The following is an 18,155-nucleotide window of genomic DNA, read 5'->3' as shown; positions in this document are numbered from 1 at the left end:
CATAGTGGAAAGAGGATTCCTTTTTGCCTTTTCAGAATCCATTTAATATTACTTAATCAGCGTTGGGAATAGTTATGTTACAGATCAGCAGCAAAAGGTGTGGCAGCACTGTGAACCTTTCCCTGCAATTTAACATTGCTGTGCGATGATAGATTAAGTAGGTTTCATGTAAAACAGGTTTGACTACCTATTCATATACTAGTAAAAAGTAAAGCACCTTAATTGCAAGTTCATCAGTGTTTCCTATGATTTCAATATAGTGTTCAAGAGAAAAAGGCTGGAAGAAGACAAAGCGCAAATAGGGTTTCATCTGGGAAACAGATTTGGAAAAGATAGCGCAATTTCGCTCACCTGGTTTGGGTTGTGTGCACACAACTACTGAAAACGCTTGAGGCTGCTGCAGACCTACGAGGAGATAAAAGCATGAGTAATGGAAAAAACAAATGAGCTATTTCTGCACTGCCGTAGGAGAAAGAATGATGGATGCTAATCTAATTGTAAGTGGTTTGTTCGTCAACGCGTTTCGAAACATATAGCTTCTTCAGCAAGACAACCACAATTGGCATCTGTCATTCTTTGTCCTACGGCAGCGCAGAATTAACCCATTTGTTTTTTCTAATACTTATTCAACATAGTATTAAATCATTACAGTTATGGCCATTTTAGGCTGAGGCTACACAGTGACTTTGGCTGTGATACAAGTCGCGCAACCAAAGATAGCGCTATGCCACTGCTATATCGCAGTATAATGCAGGTTAATAGGGTTGCAAAGTACTGCGACCAGGACATGCAAGCTACAAAAAATCCAACAAATTATATTTTTTTCAGATTGCTTGTCACAGTTACTATACCTTAAGGGACACAGCACGACCCCATTTACCTTGATTAAATGCTTAAAATACTTAGAGTTAGTCCCATCTTCTTAAATGTGTAGTGTTGGATAGTACTTGTAAATATAAGCAATTTTTGGAATTGACTTGCTTATTAGATTTTTCAGCCATTTTTGTTCAAATGTTTCTATTAAGATTTTTTAACATGTTAACAGACAAATAAACAAAAATACAAATTATAAACCAGGTAAGAGGGGGAGGAGATATGGTGGGAGGAAGGAAAGCAAAGTTTTATTGGGAGGGAAAAAGGGGGAAGGAAATAGGATGCAAAGGAAAGGAAAAATTCCCTATATATATAGCAAGAAGACAAGTGCACATTATAGTGCTAACCTATGCAAATTAATCATAGTATGTAATATAGTTTAAAGATATTAACATTTTACTTTTGCTTACAGCTCATTGCTTTGGCAACCGACTACTGCTGCTAGACATCAGACAATGTGCAGTGCTTCATCCAGAAGATCATTTATGAGATCAGTCACTGAAGTTGTATGAAAGGTTCTGGCTTGCAAATTTTGTTCTAATCTATTCCAAAGGTGTGGGTGGAGATCAGGGCTCCATGCTGGCCTGTCAAGTTCTTCCATACCAAACTCATCCAACCATACGTTTATGGACCTTGCTTTGTGCAGAGGAGCACAGTCATGCTGGCACAGAAAATAGCCTTCCCCAAACTGTTTTCACAAAGTTGAAAGCAGACAATTGCTAAAATGTTATTATATGCTAAAGCATTACGATTTCCCTACACCGGAAATAGCGCCATCCCCTACAGATCAGCAACATAGCATTATACCTGCTCCAATAAACTTTACCTGTCTGATTGCATTGTGCCATCTGTAGTATTTTTCTGGCATTTATCAAACATAGACTTGGCCATCACACTGCCAAATAGTGAAGCGTGATCCATCATCTGACCCTTGCCATTGTGTTTGATGATGTAACGCTTGCTTGCAGATGCTCTGCCATGGAAACCCATGCCATAAAGCTCCCAACACACAGCTTTTGTTCTAATATTAATACCAGAAGAGGTTTGGACCTCCAGCTGCAGAAGAGAGGGCATGTGCACAAGCAAGCACTGTCAGTCAAGTTACAGGAAGGCGGCAAGACATGCTAATTGATGGGGCACAACGATGCACTGAACTCTTGGTCACATCAAGGGTACACCCTAATTACATATATTTCTGGAGTTCAAACTCTTTGAAAAGTACACTACAGGTATGCTTTTTATAGAGATAAGTCCCTATATGACTATGTTCTTAGTTTTTGGGGAGACAGACTACCTTTAAAGTAACGACATGCAATGCACTAAAGATTTAAATTCTTTAAGTTCCATAGCACTGTGGAAAGTGGTTTAAATACATAATACATAATGTAGCATTCCAGAGGAAGTACCAATTTAGCTATAAAACAACCCGCCAGCCTTCATTGACAATATGTGCGGTTTAGTTAGGGGCTCATCTGGTCCCAAGATCTCTTGTTCACAGTCTGGTCCATTGATTGAGTCCCTGGACAATATCTAAAACTAATTGAAGGGTTCAGTTGCTGGAAATAATAGCAACTTAAAGGCTCTAATTCATCAAGACCAGCATTGTTCATAACGGTCTTGGTGAGGGATTGTGTTGAAGTCACACACTCCTGATTCGCCTGTCTCTTAATCAGAAGCATCAAACAAAAGACGTGCACTTTACCACAAATCTTACAACAGTCAGTGCCTGTGTCGTTGCAGGGGATTTAATGCACTGAATCAGAAATTAAACTAAGACTGCAATCAAGATAAATCCTAGACGACATATAGTGGGAAAGGACAGCCACCATATTTATTATTATAGCGCCATTTATTCCATGGTACTTTACATGTGAAAAAGAGGGTTTACATAGCAAAAACACTTGCAATAATCGTGAACAAAATGAGTCAGCGACTGGTACAGGAGGAGAGAGGACCCTACCCGCGAGGGCTCACAGTCTACAAGGGATTGGTGAGGATACAGTAGATGAGGGTAGAGCAGTTCATGCAGCGGTTTGGTGGAGCAGTGATTACTGCAGCTTGTAGGCTTGTTGGAAGACGTAGGTCTTCAGGTTCCTTTTGAAGATTTCAACAGTAGGTGAGAGTCTGCTATCTTGGGGTAGAGAGTTCCAGAGTAGGGGGGATGCATGGGAGAAATCTTGTATGCGATTGTGGGAAGAGGAGATAAGAGGAGAGTGGAGAAGGAGATCTTGTGAGGATCGGAGGTTGCATGTAGGTAAGGACCGGGAGACTAGGTCACAGATGTATGGAGGAGACAGATTGTGGATGGCTTTGTATGCCAAGGTTAGGGTCTTGAAGTTGAGTCTCTGGGTAATGGGAAGCCAGTGAATGGATTGACAGAGGACAGGTGGATTAGTTGAGTAGCAGAGTTTAGGATAGATTGGAGGGGTGCAAGAGTGTTAGAAGGGAGGCCACAGAGCAGGAGGTTGAGGTAGTCGAGACGGGAAATGATGAGGGTGTGCACTATTGTTTTTGCAGAGTCTTGGCTGAGGAAAGTGCAGATCCGGGAGATATTTTTGAGTTGGAGTTGGCAGCAAGTGGAAAGGGCTTGGATATGTGGTTTGAAGGAGAGATCAGAGTCCAGGGTTACCCTGAGGCAGCGAGCTTGTGGGACTGGGGAGAGTGGGCCATGAGAAGGGATTGTCAGCTGTGAACTTCAACTGACACTCTGGAACAACCACTGGGATCAAAAAAGTCACTGATCTTGGCCTTTTAAAGAGGATCTGTCACCAGGTAAAAAGTGGCCAAGAAGAGCCAAGAGAAAAATACTGGCACGCCCAGCCAATAAAATAAAAAACCTTTATTTAGATACCCATAAAATTTGGTCTGGTGACGTATCGGTTGTTTAGGATTTTGATGAGTACCTAAATAGAAATGAATACAAGATGCAGTTTACTCTTGGACCGCTCAATATTCAAATACCTTTCCTTGACATTCAGACAATCCTGAAAAAGGCAGAGTACAGACATCTCTATATAGTAAGGATATGGCTGGGAACACCATTTTACAATCTACCAGTTGCCATCCACATCACACAACTCAGGCCATCCCATATGGTGAATTTTTACGTGCCAGACATACCTGTTCTGATGCTGCTGCTTTCCTTAGTGACGGTACCATCATTAGTAACAGACACCATGATAGGGGTTATGGTAAACATTTAATCAAACAAACATTTTACAGAGTTAGAGACAAACCCAGAAACATTGTTTTATATGATTATCCAGGAAATGCAAAGCCTCATTTTTCTGTTACTTTCACCATGCCTTTCAGCCCACAATATGGCCAAATAAAAAATATTTTCCTAAAATACTTACCAGTGGTGAACTCGGATGATGTTCTTAGGAGGATAATTGAAGTTAGCTGTAAGTGTGTGGTAAGGAAGGGTTATTCTTTGGGCAATATACTCTCAGTCAGTCTGTTCCACAAGACCACCTCTGAATCTCCTTGGATATCCATCAAAGGATTTTTTAAGTGTGGTGGCAGTCGTTGCAATGTGTGTGCTTTTGCCCAAAACAGAAAATTTAGTTTCTTTGTGCATAGTGGTGCGAATTGCGAAATTGATTCTTTATCAACTGCGATTTGTATGTCATTTATTGTATTGAGTGTAACGGCTGTCATATGTTTTACATAGGATATATTACCAGAAATCTTAAAAAACCTTTCTAACAATAAAATTGGAACATATTCGGGTGCGGGCAAGTATTTTTGTTAGCACACATAATGGTGACACTTCACATTTCATTTTTTTCACCATTGAAAAAGTGTGATACCCCATAAGGGGAGGTAGATGGCAGAAACACCTTGCATTAAGGGAAGCGTTTTGGATTCTGATACGTAACCCCAAATATCAACATGGTATGAACTACAGAAATGATTTGCTCTACATTTATTAGTTGATTCAGTATTAATTTGTTATGTTTGCTTTATGTTTGCTTTTGTAGGTGTATTGTTATATCATGGGTAGCTTTTTCCCATGGGTTTATGTATTCAAGTCTATGATTGGTTTCTCATCATTTAAACAGATTTACCATAGCCCCTTTCTACATCCTATGATTAAGGGCATTTGTTGCTCCAATAATGTGGCGCCCCTGCGGGTTCAGTCACCGCAGACGTACTGCATCTCACCCAGAGGTGTGATATCTCACTCTCAGGTAAGGAAGGAGTACTGCCCGGGACCCTAACACCTGCATCCAACACTACACTACTCCAGACGAGCAGGAGGGGCAAGATGCGTCGCTTCCCTGATGAGCCCTGTCCCTGGCTGGAGTGGGGGGAACCAAAGTAGGGGGAACCATATAGTGGGTGTGGGTGGAGGAAGAAGTTCAGGAGAGCACTTGTTAGGAATTGTATAAAAAGGGAAGCCATCTTGAAAGGACAGGTCAGTCTGAGAGAAGAAGTAGAGGGAGCCGGAGCTCTGTAGGAGCTCTGCTCAGAAGGAGGTCCTGGAGAGAGGCCCAGGACAGACTGAGGAGGAAAGGAGCAGGAGAAAGGCTCCAGGAATGTGGAAGGGATCCCAGGGGTACGGGCAGTGCTGGAGGCCACCCGTACGCCCGAATCTGCCAGGCGGTGGAGGGATCAAGCCGGAGAGGGGACCAGCCCCTAATCAGTGAGAATTACAAAGTTCAACAGGAAACCGGAGGCTTCTGTACTTTCAGGGTGCAGTTGCCAAATCCGCACTCAAGTCGCCAAAAAGGTAACCACATAGGATCCAGGGAACTCCAGGTTGCCCAGAAAGATCCGAGGATACCGGCTTGGGACATTGTTTGGTGAGGCGCAGGGCAAGAAGGGTGAGGGCCAGCGCAGTAAGACAGCTGAGAAGGGCATGTAGAAGGGGGTCCTGTCACGCACTCTTGAAACACCTGGGAGTTTGCTGAACCCCTGCCTGGTGAATTCAGCATGACGTGGGAGGTCGCAATCTGGAGAGTGTAACCTGAGGAACTTATCAACTGTGAGTAAACTCTGAAGACTGCACCCCACTGTCTCTGTGAAATTATTGCTGCCCCATCACCCCCTGCATTACACCGCAACATCTTTAACATCTACACTGCCCTGGAGCTAAGCTCTACCTGTGGAGAGCTAAACCAACTCTGCTGCACTGACATCAGCTCCAGAGGACCTGCTCCGCAGCAGCGGCTCCCTTTAGCCGCATACCACAGGTGGCGTCACGAACAATTCATAAAAATTATAAATCCCCTGTAAATATTCCCCTTTTGATTGACCACTCTGGGTCACGAACCGGGTCACCGCCACTGTGACATCTCCCCAAGCAACGACCGACCCGGCACCGAGTACCTCACGGCCCAGGGGGCGCATCATCTTTGGCGTCACGAACAGGATATGAACCAACCCGTTATCACCAGGTATTGTGCGCCTAGAGACTGTGTTCTATACTGTATGTGGCGCCCGCCCCAGAAGAATGGGCGCCATTATGTGCGTTATCAAGGACGACGAAGAACCTCCCATCGTGGGTCGGGTCCCAGAATGGTGCCAAAAGCGCAACCCGCCCCATGCGCCTGTGGCTATATACCTGGATCTGTCCATCAGTCTGGGGAAGCCGTCTCCGGGTGTGGCCGACAGCAAGCATCCATGGGACCGCCCCAGAAAGGGGAGAGGAGAGAAGAAACCTTTGAGACAGGGTGTGGTCTCCAGCAAACAAGACAAACCGCACCGGGCAGGCAAGATGGAGGGAGGTGAGCCTGGAACTCCTGCCTGTGGCATGCAGCAACGCGAGACACCTCTCACCCTGGAGGAGGTGGTCTACAAATTGTCCTTGGAGGATGCGGGGTTCCTCCACGCCGAGATGCAAGAACTCGGTCGGCAGGTGGTGAAGGCCCAGCAGGCAGCCATCGCCAGTTGGAAGGAAGAGATGCCGGGGAGGATGATGATCAGGCGGCAGCCAGTGCTGCGTTCCACCGGCAGCGCCTCAGCCCTGGCGGAGCCTGACCAGAACCGGGAGGCAGCGTGCAGCACAGGAGCGGCCGCGGGAGCAGGTAAGAGGAGTCTCCCTGTCCCGGGCGCTGACGCCGCTGACCTGCTCCTGGGCCTCCTGGCGGAACTGCCGTACCCGGACGCGCACGCCCCCGCTCTGCTCCTGGGCCCGGAGCCTTCTACCCTGGGCGCTGGTGAGGAAGACCTGCTCCTAGGCCCCCTTCAAGAGCCATTTGCCCCCACACCCGAATGGTTGTACGGGCACGGGCCTGGGACTGTTCCGCGGAGGTGGAGGACCAGAACCTCCCATTGCTGCCCGCTCCTGTGCCCCCAGTTGTCCACCAGGGAGAGGAAGATCCATTTCTGTATGATAATCAGGAGGGGGGGCCTTATGGTTTTCCCCGCGAGACCCGAAGGGAAGCTGCCCGACGGGAGGAGTACTGTCGGAGGGAGCTCCGGAAGCTAGAAAAAGAGCGGCACCTCCGGCGGGTGCACTGGGATGAAATGGAAGTGAGAAACATGGAAAAGACCCGGGCCCGCAAGGCAAAGTCGACCACGCCTGAGCCACGCGCAGAGGGGACCGTAGTGAAATTTGACTTAGAGGCCGGGTGGGGATTCATAAGAGAGCCCCACATGGCGCGGGACTTCTTCGTTAATTGGCGGGATGTGGAGTCCCATCTCCAGCAGGGACACCCCGACCGAAATTTGTACCCCGGTGACCGAGTCACTTACACCCAGCACAAGGGGGAACGGGGTTGGTACGCTCTCCGTGTACACAGGGTAGTGGAGGAGGAGGAGAGTGTACCCTCGCAGTCTGAGGCTGATGACCCGGCTGGGTCAGCCTGTAAGAACCAGGTGTTCCCCAGGAGGGGGCACCACTGCTGAACTGCTAAAATTGAGTAACGTGCATAGTTACCCGGAAGGGTACTGCAGCATTTAAGTGTGTGTATTTATCTAGTTACCCAGTAAGGGTATAGAGACATTAAGGTTATGGACGGTGTTTAACCGAGAAACTTTACTGTAAATAGTTGCACTTCTTAAATTGCCCCTTATTGGTTTTATACAACAAGTCTGACCTCAGAACAAAAACCCATTTGGCGTGGCCGTAGACGTGGTCCAACACCTGGATCACCTATGCCCTGGAGTCACGCCCAGGGCCTATGTTGAGGGTTTTCGGACGGGTCCCTCATGTTGCTCAAATTGCACCTTTACCAGTGAAAAGGACATTCGGCTGTAAATTTCACTGTATTTGATTGAAAATGTTTGATATAAGAAATGTTTATCTGCTTGAAAAATGTTTTATAAGTGTGAAGAAGAAAAATGTGTTCTTTAAAAAGTTCTATATGGTAACCTGCAACGTTTAAGTAATGTGCCTCCCATAAAGGGAAGAAAAAGTTTGTTCATCATCTTCTATGCGAATGCATTCTAAAAATATTGTATGTCTAAAATGTGTTTTTACTCTGTTCCAGCCCACGGACGTGCTGTGTTTTACCAGGGGGGTATGTGGCGCCCCTGTGGGTTCAGTCGCCACAGACATACTGCATCTCACCCAGAGGTGTGGTATCTCACTCTCAGGTAAGGAAGGAGTACTGCCCGGGACCCTAACACCTGCAACCAACACTACACTACTCCAGACCAGCAGGAGGGGCAAGATGCGTCGCTTCCCTGATGAGCCCTGTCCCTGGCTGGAGTGGGGGGAACCAAAGTAGGGGGAACCATGTAGTGGGTGTGGGTGGAGGAAGAAGTTCAGGAGAGAACTTGTTAGGAATTGTATAAAGAGGGAAGCCATCTTGAAAGGACAGGTCAGTCTGAGAGAAGAAGTAGAGGGAGCCGGAGCTCTGTAGGAGCTCTGCTCAGAAGGAGGTCCTGGAGAGAGGCCCAGGACAGACTGAGGAGGAAAGGAGCAGGAGAAAGGCTCCAGGAATGTGGAAGGGATCCCAGGGGTATGGGCAGTGCTGGAGGCCACCTGTACGCCTGAATCTGCCAGGCGGTGGAGGGATCAAGCCGCAGTGGGGACCAGCCCCTAATCAGTGAGAATTACAAAGTTCAACAGGAAACCGGAGGCTTCTGTACTTTCAGGGTGCAGTTGCCACATCTGCACTCAAGTCACCAAAAAGGTAACCACATAGGATCCAGGGAACTCCAGGTTGCCCAGAAAGATCCGAGGATACCGGCTTGGGACATTGTTTGGCGAGGCGCAGGGCAAGAAGGGTGAGGGCCAGCGCAGGAAGACGGCTGAGAAGGGCATGTAGAAGGGGGTGCTGTCACGCATTCTTGAAACACCTGGGAGTTTGCTGAACCCCTGCCTGGTGAACGCAGAGTGACGTGGGAGGTCGCAATCCGGAGAGTGTAACCTGAGGAACTTATCAACTGTGAGTAAACTCTGAAGACTGCACCCCACTGTCTCTGCGAAATTATTGCTGTGCCATCATCCCCTGCATTACACCGCAACATCTTTAACATCTACACTGCCCTGGAGCTAAGCTCTACCTGTGGAGAGCTAAACCAACTCTGCTGCACTGACATCAGCTCCAGAGGACCTGCTCCGCAGCGGCGGCTCCCTTTAGCCACATACCACAGGTGGTGTCACGAACAATTCATAAAAACTATAAATCCCCTGTAAATATTCCCCTTTTGATTGACTGCCCTGGGTCACGGACCGGGTCACCGCCACTGTGACATCTCCCCTAGCAACGACCGGCCCAGCACTGAGTACCCCACGGCTCAGGGGGCGCGTCAATAACACGTCAGATTTTTCAGCTGCTATGTATTCTTCCTTGCAGACCCTCTCCACTTCCGTCAGGTTGGATGGTGAACGTTGGTGGACAGCCATTTTCAAGTCTCTCCAGAGAAGCTCAACTGGGCTTAGGTCAGGGCTCTGGCTGGGTCAGTCAAGAATGGTCACAGAGTTGTTCTGAAGCCACTCCTTTGTTATTTTATATGTGTGCTTAGGGTGGTTGTCTTGTTGGAAGGTGAACCTTCGGCCAAGTCTGAGGTCCAGACTACTCTGGAAGAGGTTTTCATCCAGGATATCTCTATACTTGGCCTCATTCATGTTTCTTTTAATTGCAACCAGTCATCCTGTTCCTGCAGCTGAAAAACACCCCCATAGCATGATGCTGCCACCACCATGTCTCACTGTTGGGATTGTATTGGGCTGGTGATGAACAGTGCCTTGTTTTCTTCACACATACCGCTTAGAATTTTCACTAAAAAGTTCTATCTTCGTCTCATCAGAGAATCTTATTTCTCATAGTGTGGGAGTCCTTCATGTGTTTTTGAGCAAACTCTATGTGGACTTTCATATGTCTTGCACTGAGGAGAGGCTTCCATCGGGCCACTCTGCCATAAAGGCCCGACTGGTGGAGGGCTGCAGTGATAGTTAACTTTGTGGAACTTTCTCTCATCTCCCTACTGCATCTCTGTAACTCAGCCACAGTGATCTTTGGGTTCTTCTTTACCTCTCTCACCAAGGCTCTTCTCCCACGATTGTTCAATTTGGCTGGACGGCCAGGTCTAGGAAGACTTCTTGTGGTCCCAAACTTCTTCCATTTAAGGATTATGGAGGCCACTGTGCTCTTAGGAACCTTGAGTACTGCAGAAATTATTTTGTAACCTTGGCCAGATCTGTGCCTTGCCACAATTATGTCTCTGAGCTCCTTGGGCAGTCCCTTTAGGGTATGTGCACACGATGCAGAAATGAAGCAGAAAATTTCTGCATCATTTCTGCATCTCCCTGGCAGAAAAAACGCATGCAGATTGTGCATGCATTTTTTCCTGCAGAATACATGCGGATCCACATGCAGATTCACATGCGTTTCCGCATGCAGATTGACAAGCGCTTTCCAGGCGATTTTAGCATCACTTGGAAAGTGCTTGACAACTAGGTCACACTATATAAATCCATGCAAACAGCATGGATTTATATAGTGTGACCCGAGAGAGTGTATATACTTACCTCCGATGGCCCGCGCTGTCCTGCTTTACAAAGTTCCCGGCTGCCGGCAACTTTGAATTGAAAGACCTGCCGACGTCAGCGTCACGTGACCCGTCACATGACTCTGACGTCAGCGCAGGTCCTACAACTCACTGCAAGTGCCGGGAACCAAGCGGGAGCGCTGCGTGGGCCGACAGAAGGTAAGAATACATTTATTTTTTATTTTATTCTTTTTTTACAGCTTTTTTAATGGTACCTGGGTGTGGATGAGACTCTCCTCTCCTCCACACCCGGGTACCATCCGCATATTCGAACGCGCCAAAAGCGCAAGTACAGATGCTGTCTTGCGGAATTGGCGCGTTCTAATGCAAGTCAATGGCGGCGAAATCGCCGCATTTCCGCAAAATTAATTGACATGCTGCGGATTTTTGACCGCAGCGTTCACGCTGCGGAAAAATCCGCATCATGGGCACAGCACATGCGGATTTCCATTGGGGAACATTGCTTCCCTTCTACCATGCGTTTTTCATGCGTTTCCGCGGCGTTTACGCAACTGCAAAAACGCCGCGGAAACGCATGAAATACGCATCGTGTGAACTCAGCCTTAAGCTCATGATTCTCATTTGGTCTGACATGCACTGTGAGCTGTGAGATCTTATATAGACAGGTGTGTGCCTTTACAAATCAAGTCCTATCAGTTTAATTAAACACAGCTGGACTTCAATGAAGTAGTAGAACCATCTCAAGGAGGATCACAAGGAAATGGACAGCATGTGACTTAAATATGAGTGTCTGAGCAAAGGGTCTGAATACTTATGACCATGTGATATTTCAGTTTTTCTTTTTTAATAAATTTGCAAAAATTTCTACATTTCTGTTTTTTTCAGTCAACATGGGGTGCAGATTGTACTTTAATGAGAAAAAAATGAACTTTTTAGAATTTACCAAATGGCTGCAATGAAACAAAGAGCGAAAAATTTAAAGGGGTCTCAATACTTTCCATTCCACTGTACAAAAGAGAATAGTGCATGGTGTGATTTTTTTCCACACGGACGCTGGGTCCATGTGAAAAAAAATTAAGTACAGGGAGGGCTATTTATATGGATAAACCTAAATTAAATGGGAATGGTTGGTGATATCAACTTCCTGTTTGGGGCACATTAGTATATGGGAGGGGGAAAACTTTTCCAGATGGGTGGTGACCATGGCGGCCATTTTGAAGTTGGCCATTTTGGATCCAACTTTATTTTTTTCAATGGGAAGAGGGTCATGTGACACATCAAACTTATTGAGAATTTCATAAGAAAAACAATGGTGTGCTGGGTTTTAACGTAACTTTATTCTTTCATGAGTTTTTTACAAGTTTATGACCACTTATAAAATGTGTTCAAAGTGCTGCCCATTTTGTTGGATTGTCAATGCAACTCTCTTCTCCCACTTTTGACACACTGATAGCAACACGCCAGAAGAAATGCTAGCACAGGCTTCCAGTATCCATTATTTCAGATGCTGCACATCTCGTATCTTGATGATATAGTGTGGTATATGGGGTACAAAGGTAGTGGGGCCATTCTTCATCAATGAAGACCTCAATGCCACTGGATATCTGAAATTGATACATGATGATGTGTTGCCCTCTTTATGCACTGAAGATGGCACGTTCCCTGAGTTTTTCTAACAAGATGGTGCACCACCACATTATGGGTGTCAAGTCCAAGCATTCCTACATGAACAGTTTCCTGGAAAGTGGATTGGTCGTCATGGGCCAGTTGAATGGCCACCAAGGTCTCCCGATCTGACCCCCTTAGACTTTTATCTTTGGGGTCATCTGAAGGCAATTGTCTATGCTGTGAAGATACGAGATGTGCAGCATCTGAAACAATGGATACTGGAAGCCTGTGCTAGAATTTCTTCTGCAGTGTTGCTATCAGTGTGTCAAGAATGGGAGAAGAGGGTTGCAATGACAATCCAACACAATGGGTAGCACTTTGAACACATTTTATAAGTGGTCATAAACTTGTAAAAAACTCATGAAAGAATAAAGTTACGTTAAAACCAAGCACACCATTGTTTTTCTTATGAAATTCTCAATAAGTTTGATGTGTCACATGACCCTCTTCCCATTGAAAAAAATAAAGTTGGATCCAAAATGGCCAACTTCAAAATGGCCGCCATGGTCACCCATCTGGAAAAGTTTTCCCCCTCCCATATACTAATGTGCCACAAACAGGAAGTTGATATCACCAACCATTCCCATTTAATTTAGGTGTATCCATATAAATGGCCCACCCTGTATAGCAAAATACCACGGCTCTGCCAAATTCAAGAAGATATTGCAGTAAATGAAATAAATACAGTAAGTTTGTGCAGAAGAAAGGGCCAACATTTAGGTCTTACGACCTTGTTCACAGCGTATGCACGTCTGGCTCCCAGCTTGGCCGTGAACAAGGTCAAATGATCAAAACGTTGGCCCTTTCTTCTGCACAGACTTATTGCTGTATTGATTGCTCTGCCCTTTTTTATATTAAGGTCGATTGACGCAAGGTGAGCTTTTAATACTAGAAATAAGATCATCCCAATTGGGTATAACTTGTCACGGTGGGATGGCTTTAATGCTTTTTGGATCAAAATACTATTAACGAAGTACCCTATGTTATTTACATGTACTATTACTATTTACTTACTGAAGGGTATATGCTCATTTTGTTTTTTTTCTTTTAGTTTTGTCTGTGAAATGGCCACAGTGTGAACGTGTTCCTAGACATTGCATGCACACCAATTTATGTTCCGGCTCATTTCTTTGGTTTTGCACCCATAGACTTGTATAGGCGAGTCTTATTTGATATACAGAAAATAATAGTGTATGCTGTGATTTTTTTTCCACTCAGACACTGGGTCCATTTGTAACAGGTTCCCTTGAAGGGGATAATAATTAGTGTTGAGCGAGCATGCTTGTTTAACCCTTTAAACGCCTGTTTGTTAGGCAATCTCTGCATGTGTCACAGCTGTCTAACAGCCGCGGCGGCTCAAACATAGATGCCGAGCACGCCGAAACTACTCGGTGAGCACCCGAGCGTGCTTGTTTAAAGGGTTAAACGAGCACTCTCGCTCAACAATAATAATAATTAATAATGTATTCTAATCAGTCAGAAAAAGGAGAACACTGACTTAAAGACAGAGAGAAACAGGTCAAGGGTTTCGCCTTGGAACGAAAATAAAGGTTTCACATTTTTTCTAGAGAGATATTTTAGATGACTGGACAGGTTTGGTGACATTTCAATGGAGACAAAACAATGAGCAAATGCAAGCCTCTTGCTAACAGAGCACTAGTACAATGGCTTAAAGAGCAAAAACAAGTAGAACACGTTTACTATCAGCATGAATGGTGGGAATGTAGATATTTGAGGCATTTCTCCAAATATGCAGAGCTCTTCTATACTGAAAGGTGTTGGCATGTTTTTCTGAATTTAGTTGCAGTTACCTTAGTGGCTCTATTCATCGGCACCTCAAGCACCGAAGAGAGAACACCACCATAATGTCTTTAAAGATGCAACTGTGGCTGCTTGTTACATTATCAGCTGTTGCTGCAGGTAAGTGTATTATTATCATATTCTTATATGGCTGCTTGATGAATGAATGTTGAATAGAAATATATTTAAAGTGGTTGTCCAAAGAAAATAACTTGTATCACCTATCCAAAGGAAAGGTGAAAGCAGCTCACCATCTATCCAAAGGAGAGGTGATAACTTATTGATCGTGAGGGTTGCAGAATAGTGAATTTTTATCCCCTTCAGAGAACTTTCATCCCTTTATAAAATGGAGATGCAGGTCAGATACTCAAGGAATTTAAATGAGTAATATGGAAAATGGATAATATAACATAGGGAATGACTGGAGTGGTGGTCACTGCTGCTCCCTTCTATAATGGAGATAAAAGTACTCTGTTCTGCTGATCGGTGGGGGTCCCAGAGGTCGGGCCCCCACAATCAATAAGTTCTGAACTATCCTGCGAATAGGTAATAACTTATTTTCGCCAAACATCCCCTTTAATTTACTTTTATAATGCAGATGGTGTAGATTCAAATTACAAGAAACAGCGGAGTGTGAAATTGAGGATAATCTGGCAAGGGCCCCAATAATTTAGTGAGGGCACCCTTCCCAGCAATAGTAACATAATGCATGCATGAGTTACTCCTGTGATAATTATCCGTCTCTGGAAAGAGTTGGAGGAAAGCGAATGGTCATCTCGGGCAATTGCTCCATTTGGTTATCCCTAAGTGGCAGATTTACTAACACAAAAAGCAATGGATGGACTGTTTTTCAGTGCTTTTTGAGTGTATGATTTGCTTACAGCTTGTACTCTATGATGGCTATACTACACTATACAATACAAAAATGTACAGGTATGCCATGAATAATGTGGTGAAATTTCTCTTGTTGCTTTCAGAAGCTTGTATTGCTTTACTTTTGCATTGCGGTTTGTATTACATATATAGCCCAGCTATTTTGATGAACAAGCAAATGAATTGTAGATCAACTCACATGTCAACATGGCTCTTATAGCAGCTACCCTGAGGCACAGAGGTTTAGGCACTTTGGATCTTTGCCCCTTTTTGTGAGAGAAAAATAACGTGACATATTTTTTCTCTCTAGCTCTGTTATGTGGTTTACTACTAATAGGGCATGTTCACAAACAAAAAATATCCCCAATGACGCATTAGCATTGTAGATGAGATTTTATTAAATGTACACACAGGCATGGAGAACAACTACGCCCAATTGACCGACACTGTAAATTTGACATCTGCAACCTTTATGCTGTGGATTTTCAATTTTTTTTCCACATATTTTCCCCTATGAAATGCAAAACAAAATCTGCACAATTTGGAGTGAATTTTGCAGCCATGGATTCACTGTGAAATTCAGCTGTAGAAGCATTACGGGGGATGTGTCCCATGTGCACATACCCAGTCATGAGAAAGATTACGTCCTCGATTCATTAGGACTGGCGTTATGTGCATGTGCATAGACTTTGCGTTGTGCAAAAATTTGGCAACTTTTCAAAGTGTTTTATGACAGTTTTCTGGCATAAACACTCTGACGTATGGGTTCCTATTTTTTTTTTTTCATAAGCAGGTACAGTAGTAGGGACTGCTATATTGTACAACCAGCATTTAGGAGCACATCAAGCTAGAAAGGACAGTAGAGAGTATCATTGAGCAGAGCGCCCCATATGCTAACCACAGCTCCCAACCATTCTAGATCCAGTGGAATAGTCTTATATTGGAGAACATGTCCCTCTGACCCCAAAGGTCAGGGTTATGTTCTGAGTTCCACTTTCCATCTGCAATGTCTCCTGGCCATGTGGATTCATTCCATGTGTCACTGAGGAGCGGACGCGCTGCGATTGTTCAGTTCCTCCTCCAGTCTGGGGGTGGAGCCAACATCAGTTGTGCTCTGTACACATTTTACATATTTACATTCAATCATTTAATTAATTCTTCACTTGTTCAATTGTCTGTACCAGAATTCAAACTTAAAACCTATAGCATTGCAGGAAGCAAACTCTGTCTGAGTTGGTACAGTGGAACATGGTATAGGCCTCAGCCAGCCAGAAGCAGTGGTATCACCACAATACTAATGAAGGAGCTTATGAAGTGGGTCAGAAAGTGTGGGTGCTAGTCCCCATGACCCAAAAAAACTGCAGGCTGCTTGGACACGCCCATATCTCATCCACCAACACCTACATGATGTCAATTATGTTGTCATTGTGTATTATGCCAGGAAAAAGCAGAATGTTTAACATGTAATTATAATGAAGGCCAGCTATGACAGGGAAGCCTGTGTCCTGCCAAAGTGCAGTTTGCCAAATGAGGGGAAAATAGATGCCCTTGCAGATCTTGTGGCTGCCACCCAAGAGGTTGGGTCAATTGAGGATGTCCAGTTTAACCCGAAGCTCTCTGCGGACCAGAAAGTCCACCTGCACAAGGTAATCCAGCTCTTCCTACCCACTTTCACTGGGAAGTCCAGGAGGACCCAGCTAGCCATCCACCATATGGACACTGGGCAACAGCCTCCTATTAGGCAGCATATTTACCACATTTCTCTAGAGGTGCAGGCAGGTTTTAAATGAAAGACAAAATGCTAAGTTTGGGTGTAATCCGGAAATTGTAGAGTGCATGGACCTCCTCTGTAGTCCTTGGACTATAAGAGACTAAATGCCATCACTGTCTCTGATGCATACCTGATGCTTCACATAAATGAGCTTTTGGATCAGTTGGTCAATGAATGACCAGTACCTAACTACACTGCTCAAAAAAATAAAGGGAACACTTAAACAACAGAATATAACTCCAAGTAAATCAAACTTCTGTGAAATCAAACTGTCCACTTAGGAAGCAACACTGATTGACAATCAATTCCACATGCTGTTGTGCAAATGAAATAGACAATAGATGGAAATTATTGGCAATTATCAAGACTCACTCAATAAAGGAGTGGTTCTGCAGGTGGGGACCACAGACCACATCTCGGTACCAATGCATTGTGGCTGATGTTTTGGTCACTTTTGAATGTGGATTGTGCTTTCACACTTGTGGTAGCATGAGACGGACTCTACCACCCACAGGAGTTGCTCAGATAGTGCATCTCATTCAGGATGGCACATCAATGCGAGCTGTGGCAAGAAGGTTTGCTGTGTCTGTCAGCGTAGTGTCCAGAGGCTGGAGGCGCTACCAGGAGACAGGCCAGTACACCAGGAGACGTGGAGGGGGCCGTAGGAGGGCAACAACCCAGCAGCAGGACCGCTACCTCCGCCTTTGTGCAAGGAGGAACAGGAGGAGCACTGCCAGAGCCCTGCAAAATGACCTCCAGCAGGCCACAAATGTGAATGTGTCTGCACAAAAGGTTAGAAACCGACTCCATGAGGGTGGTATGAAGGCCCAACGTCCACAGATGGGGGTTGTGCTCACAGCCCAACACCGTGCAGGACGCTTGGCATTTGCCACAGAACACCAGGATTGGCAAAGTTGCCACTGGCACCCTGTGCTTTTCACAGATGAAAGCAGGTTCACACTGAGCACATGTGACAGATGTGACAGACTCTGGAGACGCCGTGGAGAGCAATCTGCTGCCTGCAACATCCTTCAGCATGACCGGTTTGGCAGTAGGTCTGTAATGGTGTCGGGTGGCATTTCTTTGGAGGGCCGTACAGCCCTCCATGTGCTCGCCAGAGGTAGCCTGACTGCCGTTAGGTACCGAGATGAGATCCTCAGACCCCTTGTGAGACCATATGCTGGTGCGGTTGGCCCTGGGTTCCTCCTAATGCAGGACAGTGCCAGACCTCATGTGGCTGGAGTGTGTCAACAGTTCCTGC

At 45.4% G+C, this 18,155-nt stretch overlaps 1 protein-coding gene and 1 long non-coding RNA gene across 3 annotated transcripts in view; one reads left to right on the top strand and one right to left on the bottom strand.

Moving 5' to 3' along the window:
- LOC141252800 (uncharacterized) overlaps positions 1 to 1,393 on the bottom strand; it is a 139,412-nt gene extending 138,019 nt beyond the window's left edge. The window contains exons 1-2 of the long non-coding RNA XR_012314115.1: positions 1,284 to 1,393; positions 352 to 405 (exon numbers count right to left, since the gene is read on the bottom strand). This is a non-coding gene — a long non-coding RNA (uncharacterized lncRNA). The remainder of the gene's footprint in view (positions 1 to 351; positions 406 to 1,283) is intronic.
- UPK3B (uroplakin 3B) overlaps positions 1 to 18,155 on the top strand; it is a 165,022-nt gene that overhangs the window by 128,216 nt on the left and 18,651 nt on the right. Inside the window, exons 1-2 of one of the 2 annotated variants that reach the window (XM_073670559.1) lie at positions 14,070 to 14,165; positions 14,252 to 14,370. In XM_073670559.1, coding sequence (XP_073526660.1) covers positions 14,074 to 14,165; positions 14,252 to 14,370 — 211 coding nt within the window. In that variant the 5' untranslated portion in view covers positions 14,070 to 14,073. Of the gene's footprint in view, positions 1 to 14,069; positions 14,166 to 14,251; positions 14,371 to 18,155 lie in introns of those variants that run through there. The other variant, XM_073670560.1, reaches the window with a different exon arrangement.

This window comes from Phyllobates terribilis, unplaced genomic scaffold, assembly GCF_046119375.1.
Source record: "Phyllobates terribilis strain yellow unplaced genomic scaffold, ASM4611937v1 Scaffold_2__4_contigs__length_985480577, whole genome shotgun sequence".
NCBI lineage: Eukaryota > Metazoa > Chordata > Amphibia > Anura > Dendrobatidae > Phyllobates > Phyllobates terribilis.
This window is presented reverse-complemented; position numbering and strand designations above follow the sequence as displayed.